The sequence below is a fragment of the Bos javanicus genome, chromosome 26 (assembly GCF_032452875.1).
Source record: "Bos javanicus breed banteng chromosome 26, ARS-OSU_banteng_1.0, whole genome shotgun sequence".
NCBI classification, from domain to species: Eukaryota; Metazoa; Chordata; class Mammalia; order Artiodactyla; family Bovidae; genus Bos; species Bos javanicus.
In genome coordinates, this window is record NC_083893.1 from 36,873,116 (window position 1) to 36,883,861 (window position 10,746).

The 10,746-nt window shown below is 55.1% G+C and overlaps 1 protein-coding gene across 1 annotated transcript; it reads right to left on the bottom strand.

The window, feature by feature from the left end:
- Positions 1 to 2,969: 2,969 nt before the first annotated feature.
- VAX1 (ventral anterior homeobox 1) lies at positions 2,970 to 9,090 on the bottom strand. The gene is made up of 3 exons (XM_061403610.1): positions 8,821 to 9,090; positions 7,478 to 7,665; positions 2,970 to 5,331 (listed from the first exon to the last, which is right to left on the bottom strand). The coding sequence occupies exons 1-3, from the start codon at positions 9,059 to 9,061 to the stop codon at positions 4,756 to 4,758; spliced, it is 1,005 nt and encodes a 334-aa protein (XP_061259594.1). The 5' UTR covers positions 9,062 to 9,090; the 3' UTR covers positions 2,970 to 4,755.
- Between the last annotated feature and the right edge of the window lie 1,656 nt (positions 9,091 to 10,746).

Genomic DNA, 10,746 nt, shown 5'->3' on the forward strand with positions numbered 1-10,746 from the left:
GTTAATAAAAGACCTTCCCTTAGATTTGTTCTTGTTGCTGAGTTGCTAAGTTGTATCTGACTCTTGCGACCCCATGGACTGTGTAGCCCACCAGGCTCCTCTGTCTATGGAATTTCCCAGGCAAGACTACTGGAGTGGGTTGCCATTCCCTTCTCCAGGGTATCTTCCTGATCCAAGGATGAAACCCTCGTCTCCTGCATTAGCAGGTGGATTCTTTATCACTTAACTACTGAGTAAGCCCCACCCTTAGATATGAGATACCACCAGAATCTATCCATCTTCCTCTTCTGCTTCATTAAATGAAATCTACTTAAGTGAGAAGACTCTGATCTGTAAGGATTTCCCAATGTAGAAATGGTGTTAAATTACAATAGTATGAGGTGATCCAAGAAACTTGTGTCAGAAAATGTGGATTATTGTGTTTAATAAACATGCAACCTCAGGACTGCAGGAGATTGGAGGATACAAAGTGTAGGGTAAAGAGGGTAATGGGCATCATTTCAGAGGGAAGTAGAGGCAAGGAATTGGGTACTGGCAGGAAAAAAAAAAAAAAACCAGGAAGAAGGGAGAAATTCGGATCTCTTGATGAAGGCACCAAGTTAATCCTCAGCAGCTGGTGTAGTAGAAAGAGGCCTGGAAATAGGAGGTGGCAGACGTGGATGCAAATAGGCTAAAGAGTTCCATTAACTGTGAGCCAGAGGTTCTGGACATAAAAGAAGGGAATGAAGGAAAGGAGGGAGTGAGGGAAGTAGCAAGGCAGGAGAGGGAGGGAGAGAAGAGGAAGAAACAGAAAGAGGAAGGCCCTGAACCTAGGGGGAGCTTATAGTCCTGTGGTTCTGACTATGTGGCCCTGGGCAAGTCATTTGAGAGCTCCCCGCAGGGGTGGGGGCGGGGCAGCTGTATGTGGCTCTTTAAAATTAGGCTAGACCTCTGGAAGTAAGGAGAAATAGAGGTAGTATATGCAAAGGCTGTTTTGTATAAAGAATTGCTAAATGATGCTCATTACAAATTGATTCTGGCTCAGAGTTAGGCCCACTGCAAGCATGGATGTGATCATGTCTGGTTCAGCTCCTGAAGTGACTTCCCTCATCTTTGCCACACCTGACCACCAAACTCACAGGAGTTTGGTGAGACGTTTTCCCTTTTTCTTCTCTGCTCTGAGCTACCTTGGATTATGGCTTTGTGCAGGCCTGGGCATGAGATTCCTTTCCGCACGCCCACCTCCAGCTGTTCTCCTTGACCCCAGAACCCTTCCACCTTCTCCCCAAAAAGGGCCAGCTGTTGTCCCAGAAGCCACCTGCCTCCTCCTTGGCCTATGAGTCACTAGTTGGGGGCCAGAGGCTTCACTGGAGGATTCCGAGGACCAAAGCAACTGGCTGGAGGCCCTTGGGGAAGGAGAGGAGACAGGGCAGACATTAAAATGAAATCAATTTTCTATAAATATTTTTTAATTAAAATTGTAGTTCTTATTCCGTGCAGAAGAGTCTAAGAACAACTTTGCTCCAAGTGCCAGGCGAAATGCTCAGCAGCTCTCCCAAAGCCAGGGAGGGGAAGGGAGGTGAGAGCAGAGAAGAGATTCGGGTAACTGGTTCTTTCTACTTTTAGGGATACAAAGCAAAAGGAGAAAGGCCAGGGAGCTGGTAAGGGATATTCTTGATGACTCCCCAAGCTGAGGCTCCTGGGGCAGGGGGCTGAGCTTCTTGGGGGCCCTGAAGCTGGAATTTTTGTACTTTCCTTTGTTCTATAAAATTATGCCACCTCTCACTCCCTTTTTCCCCCTTGCAGCCCCCCCCCCTTTCTCCCCCCGGCCACCAGCCATGAAACTTCAGCCAGAACCACCCACGCATTGGCCTGGGGGCCACCCGGGCAGACAGAGGAATCAGAAAGCAGGGAGAAAGAGAGAGGGAGAGGGAGAGACTGGGGACAGTAGAAATCTCCAGATGGAGACTGAGTGGAAGAAGGGAGAGAGACAGTCTGGAGAAGGGATGGAACAGGGCAGAAACAAGAGGGTGGAGACAGAGCCCACCAGAGGAGAGAAGTCCTTAGAGGGAAAGACAAAGATACAAATCAGGGAGGAGGGAAAAGAGGGTAGGAAGAAAGGACAGGGAGGGAAAAACAGGTAGCAAAGCTGAGGGGTGTGTAGCGACTCAGAAACAAAAGTCTAGGGTTTGCGGCTGCTCTGAGCCCCGGGAAAAAAAAAAAAAATACCGTGAGCTCACAGCGAGGGTCCAAAGCATAGAGAGCAACTCACACTCAGCTCAGGAACTCCACCGCCCCGCCCTGTGCCGCCGCCTCATTTCGGATGCCTCAGACTTGAGGTTTAGGTGCAGTACACTCACGGTGGCCCGAGGGGCCTCACTTGGGCAATTTCCCCAAGAGAACTGTGACCCCCGCCCCCGCCCCCCAGAGGTTCTGACGCCATATGAAGAGAGGGCTAGGGTTAGGAGAGTGTGTCCCAGGGTACCATCCCCAGGCCTCCTAGCTCTCCCAGATTTCTGACTGCAAAATCTACATGGGTCACCATTGTGTTAGTGTAGTGGGATGGGGTGAGGGTGGGGGCGGTGGAGAGATCTCTGTAAGAATTAATATCTATTTTATTCTCTTGCTCCTTCAAAGTTTCTCTTTTACCGCCAAGCGACTTCTTGACAGTCAGAAGAAAGGCAAATCTTTCCTCTTCGGGACCCTGTGATTGCACAAATCCAACATACTGCTGCCAGGGAGATGCGGCTGGAAAACTCTAGAAGCTGGAAGCGTTTTCATTAGGCAGGAACTCCAGGGTGTCCAGAGACAAATTCCTAAATAAACCTGGAAACATCAAAGTGGGAGACGGAGGAGAGAGGGACTGAAGGTTGGATACAATTGGGACAGAGGGCTGGAGAGTGAGACCCTCATGGAAGCCGAACATCGTGGCAGGCTCCTCTGTCTGAAAACCTTGTCCCAGGCGCTCAGGGTACCAGCTGTAGGGCCCGGCACCCGCGGGGCAGCCACCCTCTGCCTCAGACTTATCACTTGCTGAGTCTTTTCTCTTCTTCTTTTTTTTTTTTAATCCTTCAAATACAAGACAAAAATACACCTCATTTATCATCATAGATATATATATTTCACTCTCACCACATAAATACAAAACATCCAAATATCCAAAACATTCAAAACAGTTAGTAGTCAGGATTCAGTAACACCTACCCGCGTGTGAATCGTTCATTATTTTATTCACTATTTGCCTAAAAAAAAAAAAAGAAAGAAAGAAAAAGGAAAAAAAAAAAGAAAGAAAGAAAAAAGGAAAACGGGGGAAAGCTTCCGACGTAAATAATTTACAATAAAATTACTATTTTTTAAAATGCTCTGCGCTCGCTTCCGATGGACGAATACATTCTTAAACGCTGCAGCACCCGCCGTCTGGGTCTGTGGTTTTGGTCAGAATATGCGTGGCCGTGGCCATGGGGATGGGCGTCGTTGCGGGGGAAGGGGTGAGGCCGCGACCGAGTGGAGGTCTGGGTTTCTCACTTGGAACCGTGGAAACTCTGTTTCTGTTGTTGTTTTATAGGGAAGGAGGTGGGAAAGGATGCTTTTCCTAACCACGCAGGGAACTGATCCGGATACGGAGACTACCGACAGAGGAGGCCGGGTCGCCCTGTCCGCGGCTGCCATTCGGACGTTTCCAGAGTGCTGAAGGGTTTTGTGAATCCGGGGGGTGGGGGAGAGGGATGGGCACTGATTTGTTTCCAAACCTAGCAATGCTGCCCGGAGCCACGGATCCGGGAGACGGTGGGGAGGAGCGGCCGGGAGCTGCCCTACTCTCTCCCGGAGGAGCGTGATGCCGTCGGTTATCTCCCGCAGCAGCCTCGGAGAAGATCCTGAATTTTCTATCATTCGCGGCATAGGCATTTCTTTTGCTTTTTTCCCTTTTCAATTCCTGTTTAAAGTCGTAACACCCGAATCTTTAATTTTGCATTGCCCTGGATGCATTTTCTATCCTGAATTTTCTTACCGCTTCCTAACTCCATCGTTATGAGTTTTTTAAAAACTGCTTCCACTCCACTCGGTTCTGTATGGTAATTACTCTCCTTTTATTGCTGATTAGATCAAACGTAGTACCACAGTCGCCTATCATGATGTTTGGTTTATTGTCTCCTGGGATCGGGGTTGGTGGTGATGGGAGTTTTTCTAAAAGGGGAGAAGATTCGGCACGATTTGTCCAGCCAGGAAGCTGAGTGTGCGCCGGCTCTCCCGAGATGTCCGCAAAGTGGGGTCCAGCGGCTTCCAAAAGCCCTGGTTTCTCTGGCGAGAGGAAGGAGCCTCCTCCTTTTTGGTCTAACGAAACCTGTCAGCCTTTTCAGCTGGGGTCTGCGTGCAGCTTCCCTTTTTCAAATATTCATAAGCATAATGAACGGCAGCAGCGGCTCAATCTAAAGCAGATGTCCTGTGCTTTGGACTTAGAACCAGTCTTTCCCTCCAGGGCCAGGCACTGGTTGGGGCATCAGGTTGGTTTCCGCCCCCCCACCCCCCCGCAATTCTTTGGATTCTCCTGGATGCAGAAGGAAGTTGGCGCCGGAGGGTGGGTGTGGGACGACACAGAGGAGGGGGCGGAGGGGGGGAGAGTAGCCCAAATGGCAGAAACTGATGCGGAAGGAGAGCTGTCAGAGGCCTCTTGGGAGCCGGGTGCCCAGCTCAGGAGCCCCGGCGTCTAATGCGCGTGAGTCCATAAATATCACCACAATAGATACTATAAATATAAATACAGGGAAACACTTCAAATCAGTCCAGCGCTTTTTTCTCCGCCCCTTCTTTATTGTTGGTCCGGGAGTAAGGTTCGAAGGCCGAGGAGCTCAGGTATCGGGCGGAGAGTTCTTGTAAATTCCCGGCCAGCGAACCGGCCATTGTCAACGGGGCGGAGGAAAGACGGCTGGCGACGGAGCCGAGCAGCGAGGGCACGGGCAGGCTGAAGAGGCCGTGGCCGGCGGCCGGTGCGCCCGCGTGCAGTCCCCCGGGCCCGGTGGGCCCCGGGCCCGGAGCGCCGCCCACGGCTGGCGGGTGCGGGGATGCGGCGCCGACAGGACCCGGGGCGGCGGCGGCTGCGGCGGCGGCCGAGCCCGCGGCGGCGCCCGTGCCCAGGGCCGGCAGACTGGGCCCGCGGAGCGCGGAGCCGAGCGCGCCTGTGGCGCAGGGCGGCAGGAGCGCTGGCAGGCCTGGCGGCGACAGCAGGCGGCCCTGCTCCAGCAGCCGGAGCACGCTGCACGTGGCCGCGGTCTCTGACACCACCGAGCGCAGCTCCGAGTCTTTGCCCTGGTCCTTCTTCTGCTTCGTGCGCCGGTTCTGGAACCAGACCTTCACCTGCGCGCCGGCCCCGGGGAGGGTGGGAGAGAGGGAAACGAGCGTCAAGGGGAGCAAGCTCCCGGGGCACAAGGGCTCCGGGGAGGGGGGGCTTCCCCCAACTCCAGCCAAACCCCCGATCCCAACCCCAAGCTGGAGCCGGGGAAGTCGGGCCCGGGAGCAGCGGGGCAAGGGCGGCGGGAGTCGGGGGGCTGGGGGGACAAGGGCCGCCAAGAGGGAAACACAGCTCCCATAGGCTGCGCTTCCGGGTGGGTCACGGAAGCAGGCCTAGCCCGACCCCGGTTACAAACAACAAAGAAATAAAAATGCCCATGACCCTAACTGGGAAGATCAGAAATTACTTCACTGGGCCACCGCACTACTCGCAGGGGGACTGTGGATCATCGCTGCGTAAAGGCCCGTTTTTCCAGGAGAAGGTGTAAGGCCTAAAGGGAAGTAGGAAGTGAGCGTGAATGGGAAGGAGTATTGCTCTGCCTTTCAGGACCCAAACCCCTGGCCATAACCGGCTCGAATTTAGCCCCAGAAGCACTAATTCTGTTGAAGGCTACAAAAGACTATTTCTTGCTTTTTAGGGTCAGATGGACTATCAACTAACAGCAAGCAGGGAAGATGTCTACACAGAATCTGTGCAGGATGCATTTCATAAGCCAAACTTTCTCCATCTCCTCACCAGCTGCTGGACTGGAGGGTCTGAGTGATGTCCTTAATTTATAACCTAACTCTGCTGCTGTCCGTCATGGACTTTGGAGTCATGGGAGGAAGTCAGGAGGCTGGGGTAGACTAAGTACTCTCCATCAATCTCCACTCTTACTTCCACATCTCACTCTGTCCCTCTTCAGGCCTAACTGGTGGCCCAGAATGGCATTTGGCAGCTCTAGGGAAAGGTTATTCTGTCCAGATTTTGTAAACTAAGAGGATGGTAGCAGAAAGAGTAGGGGTAAAGCTACATGCCAACTCAAACTCAAAATGGATATCCAGTATGCTCTCCCCTTGGGTCTCAGCTCTGCCCGGATCCTATATCTAAAATGCTCCCCATCTGTTTCAGAGCTGGACACAGTAAAAGGGACTGGTCCTCAGAAAGAAATATGCCTTACCTAGGCCAAGCTGAAGCCATGCCCTGGGCAGGTCCTAAATGACCTCCACAAGGCAAAGCTCTTGGGCCCCAAAGACCTCTAGGCCAAGCTGAAGCCATGCCCTGGGCAGGTCCTAAATGACCTCCACAAGGCAAAGCTCTTGGGCTCCAAAGACCTCTAGGCCAAGCTGAAGCCATGCCCTGGGCAGGTCCTAAATGACCTCCACAAGGCAAAGCTCTTGGGCCCAAAGACCTCTAGGCCAAGCTGAAGCCATGCCCTGGGCAGGTCCTAAATGACCTCCACAAGGCAAAGCTCTTGGGCCCCAAAGATCTCTTGGGCCCAAAGTCCCAGTAGAATATGGATTTTGAGTAAAGGAGAAGACCTAAAGCACAATTGTCAGTGCTGGCTCCCAAGGGCCCAGATTTGTTTCCTATCTCATACCTCACCCATCACTGGCACTGAAGGTGCCCAGAGTGGATGCTTGGGGCTGGTAATGGGGCTGAGTCCAGTTCAAGGCCAGCAAAAGCATTAAGGATCAGGGCAGCCTGGTAGGCAAAAGCAGATCTCCAGAATGTGCACCTTTTTAATCCCTGGTTGTCACCCACAGTTCTGAAACAGGGGTCTTTGGTCCTAGAGCCATTCTTGCTGAATGAGCCTGGGTGCTAGGGAAGGTTACCATCTCCAGAGAGGGTGGTGCCAGGAAATCTGGCCAAAATAGGGTGGCCAAAACAGGGGCAAACATAGGTTCCTCCACGAGGAGAGGCAAGCAGGGAATTCTCACGACTAGGGTCTAAAAAGAAACCAAAAAGACAGGGTTTGGGGTCCTCCTGAGCTAGGCCAAGGTGGGCAGACATGGGCCCTGGAAGATGTGGGGTGTAGGGGGAAAGGGATGGCTTAGCAAAGGGAGAAAGCCTTCAACCCTTCTTTTCCATCCTCCCCAATTCCTCTGCCCCACCGTGGGAGGCTTGGTCCAGAGTCAAGCTAGGTGGTCAGGAAGAGCTTCTAGAGCTGGCTGGGGCTGATGGGGAGGGAGGCTGATGCAGAGAGCTGTGTGCGGCCTGATCTCTCAGTACCTGCGTCTCGGAGAGGTTGAGCTGCCGTGCGAGCTCCGTTCTCTCTCGGCCCACCACGTACTGGCAGCGCTGGAACTCCATCTCCAGGCGGTAGAGCTGCTCGGCGGTGAAGGACGTGCGTGTCCTCTTGGGCCTATCCAGGTCCAGGCCTTTGGGGAGGATGATCTCTCGGATGGACCCCTTGGCATCTGGGGAAGGGGAGATGTCAAGCATCAGAACCCATCCTCCTGCTTTCCTCCACCTCCCCAAGCCGGAGCTGGCTTCTGAACAACAGTCGGGAGGTGGATGGTGGGGGTGGTGGGAGTGGTGGGGGTGCAGCCACAGCCGGGAAACAAGGACCCTATGTGTGTTTGGGGGGTGAGGGGACTAACTCCACATAGCTGATGGGAGGGGGAATCGCTGTTGGCCTTTGTAGAGCCCTCCGGACAGGGGAGAAAAAATAAGTGGGCTGACGTTCCTTTTAGCCTGGGAGCCTCGGCTGCATGGACAGGATCCGCTGTAGTTTGAGGGTCCCCGCACTGACCCGCCCAGGTCCTGCCAGCCCCAGCTCTAGAGCAGGCTGACCGAGACCGTGCTACAGCGGTCCCCACCCCCATCCCGGGGTCTCCTTCCCTCCCGAAGCCAGGCGGCGGAAGGAGGAGGGACCGAGTGGGAGCCTGCAGGGCCTGGCGATCGGTTGGTGGAGGCGGCGCCCGGCTGGGGCCGGAGACGGTCCTCCGCACCGCCACCACCGGAGCCGAGCGCACCCTGCGCAGCAGAGCGGGGTCGAGCCCAGCACTGAAACGGCATCCGCGGCCCGGCAAGCCCGCCTGGCTGCTTCTCCCAGCGGCGGCGGCGGCCAGCCTGGAGCACGGCGCCTGGCCCCCTTGGCCCAGAGCGCCAACTGGCCGGGCAGTTGCTGGCGGTCCTCGGCTCTTCTCCAGCGCCCGCGTCCCCTTGGGTGCGCTCGACTCGCAGGGCGCGGGAGCCCCCAAGCAGGCTCCCCGCAGTTCCTCGGATCCGCCGGACGCAAACACGTCCTTCAGAGTTTCCTGCTGCCTTCCCGGGTCGGAGGCCGCAGCCTGGAACCTGGGCCCTACCGCCCAGTCCCTCGGCTCTCCCCCAGCAGCCCAGCCGGCGGGGCCCCTCGAGGCTTGGAGGGATCGAGGCTCCTGGAGAGCGTGCGTCCCAGGTGGGAGTCCCTAGCGGCGGGCGGGACCCCTGCCCGGGGAGGGCCAGCAACTTTCACCTAAGTCCCGGGCGGCAGACCCACCCCGCCGGGTAGGGTAGGCGGCGGCGTGCCTCTCGGGTCTCGGAGTCGCCCCTAAAGAACGCCCCCCACAGCAGCCCTGCCCCGTTCCTACCTCGGACCAGGATCCGGCGGCAGTAATCCGGGTCGGCTGCTGAATTGCCTTTACTTTTGTTACAATCTTCCGGGGCGCCCGACGCAGAGAAGGCGCCCTGTGGCTCCTTGAGGAAGGCGGAGGGGAGGTTCCCCTCCGCGCCCTTGCTCTCCCGGCTCTCCTTGTGCGCGTTCTTGGAGACCCGGGCGGCCTCTGTGTCCGAGTGGCACCGAACGTCCATTTTGTCTGGTTTCCCGAACATAGGAGAGGCACGAGCAACAACAACAACAACAAAAAAAAAAGGCGAGGAAAAAAAAATAGAGGGGGGACAAAACCCCTACAATACAGCCCTTACGCCCGGCCCGGAGAGAGGCAAGCGGCACGAATGAATGTCCCCGCGGGGCGGCCGCGGGCGGGTCAGCGGCGACCGCCGAGTGGCGCGCTCGCCGAGAGGCGGCGAGTCTGGTCCAGGATCCCGGCGGAGCAGCGGCGAGGCCGCCTCGTCAGCGCCCGCGTCTTCTGAGCACGTCCAGTGTCCCCAGCTTGGCGATCAGGTAGCGAGCAGCGCAACTCCGAATTGCTGTGGCTCCCGCCTATTACTGAGACGCGGAGTTGCAGTTGTCCGACACCCGGGGGGGGGACGCGCACTCGCTGTTGCAATTGATTACGGGTAATTTCGCAGCCCCCACGTTTCGGTTACCTCATGAATACACTAAATTGTTTGGATAATATATCAGATCGTAATGGATGGTTTCTGTCCTTGTCCCCAATCAAGTAGGGGTTTAGCCAGTGAATAAACGGAAATGATTGGTCTTGCTTTCAGGAAACACACAATCAAAGACCCATACTTCCAGAAAAACTTTTGACAAGATTCATCCTGAATTGTTAGTACCATTAGCGGGCATTATTAACTTTCCCTTTGCCTTTGACCCTCCTGCTCACATACGGGCTAGAGGGGCTTTCTCCACACTCGACAGATAGAGCTGAATTGGGGGTGGGGGTGGGGGGAGGAGAAACAAAACCCCTTACACACCCTCAGCAGAAGAAAGCAGTCGCCTCTAGGAGGGGGAAAAAAAAGAAGGGGGAAGAAGAAAAAGTTTTCCCCAAAAGTATCTCCCCCACACTCTAAAAAGCCAAGCTTTCCTCCCAAACAACTCCTTAACACACCTCGACGCTGACAGCCATCTTAAACTGCCACCTCTCTTCATTTAGTTCCAGTCGGATTTTTTCAGGCCTGCACCTCCAACAGCCCTGAGGCAGCCCATTCAAAGGGCAGCTTTGTACTCAGAGTCCAGCAGGAGAGAGAGAGGGGGAGAGGGAGAGAGAGCCGCGAAAATCTCAACTGTGAGATCTGCTTCAAAAAAAAAAAAAAAAGTTTTCCCCTAGCTATTTCATTGTCTCTGCTACAATATCTTTGAGAAAAGCAACAGCCAGTAATCCAATAAGAGCATTGATTAGGCCACAATGATTCAATTCAAGCGCATGGCCTTGTGCAAGGAGCATGCTCCAGCCCTTCTCGTCACCTTGCCGGGGCAGAAGCCCTCTCCACGCCGCTCTCCCCATTCATTCCTTTATGGGAAATACGGAGCAAAAGGAGTGAAAGATGGCAATTATCTAATTGGACTATTAACAAACAGTCCTCTGAGTGCGGCGGTCTGGCGTGGCTCCTGGGCGGGGGAAGGGCCGTGTTCCTGCCCTCATTCACAAAGAGTGCAGGGGCCGGGGAGGAAAGGGGGTTTTTTAAAGGGAGTGGGGCGGGGGGGAGAGGAGAGGTGGGAGGTTTGGCTGAGAATTTTTCCACACAATTCCAAGAATGGGGGCGGAGGCAGGCAGGCAGGCGGGCGGGCGGGGAAGGGGAGGGGGCTGGGGCGGGGGTCGCGGCGAGCGGATGGAAGAGGGGGAAGGCAGGGGTGCGAGAGTGTGCGGTAGGCTCGGCGGGGCTCGGTC

Bases quoted from the DNA above. Each gene is read 5' to 3' on its own strand.
- VAX1 (XM_061403610.1), bottom strand. From the start codon at position 9,061: ATGTTCGGGAAACCAGACAAAATGGACGTTCGGTGCCACTCGGACACA. The intron at 7,666-8,820 runs GTAGGAACGGGG...CCCCTTCCCCAG, and splicing joins CCGCCGGATCCTGGTCCGAG to ATGCCAAGGGGTCCATCCGA. The intron at 5,332-7,477 runs GTACTGAGAGAT...GCCGGCGCGCAG, and splicing joins TCAACCTCTCCGAGACGCAG to GTGAAGGTCTGGTTCCAGAA.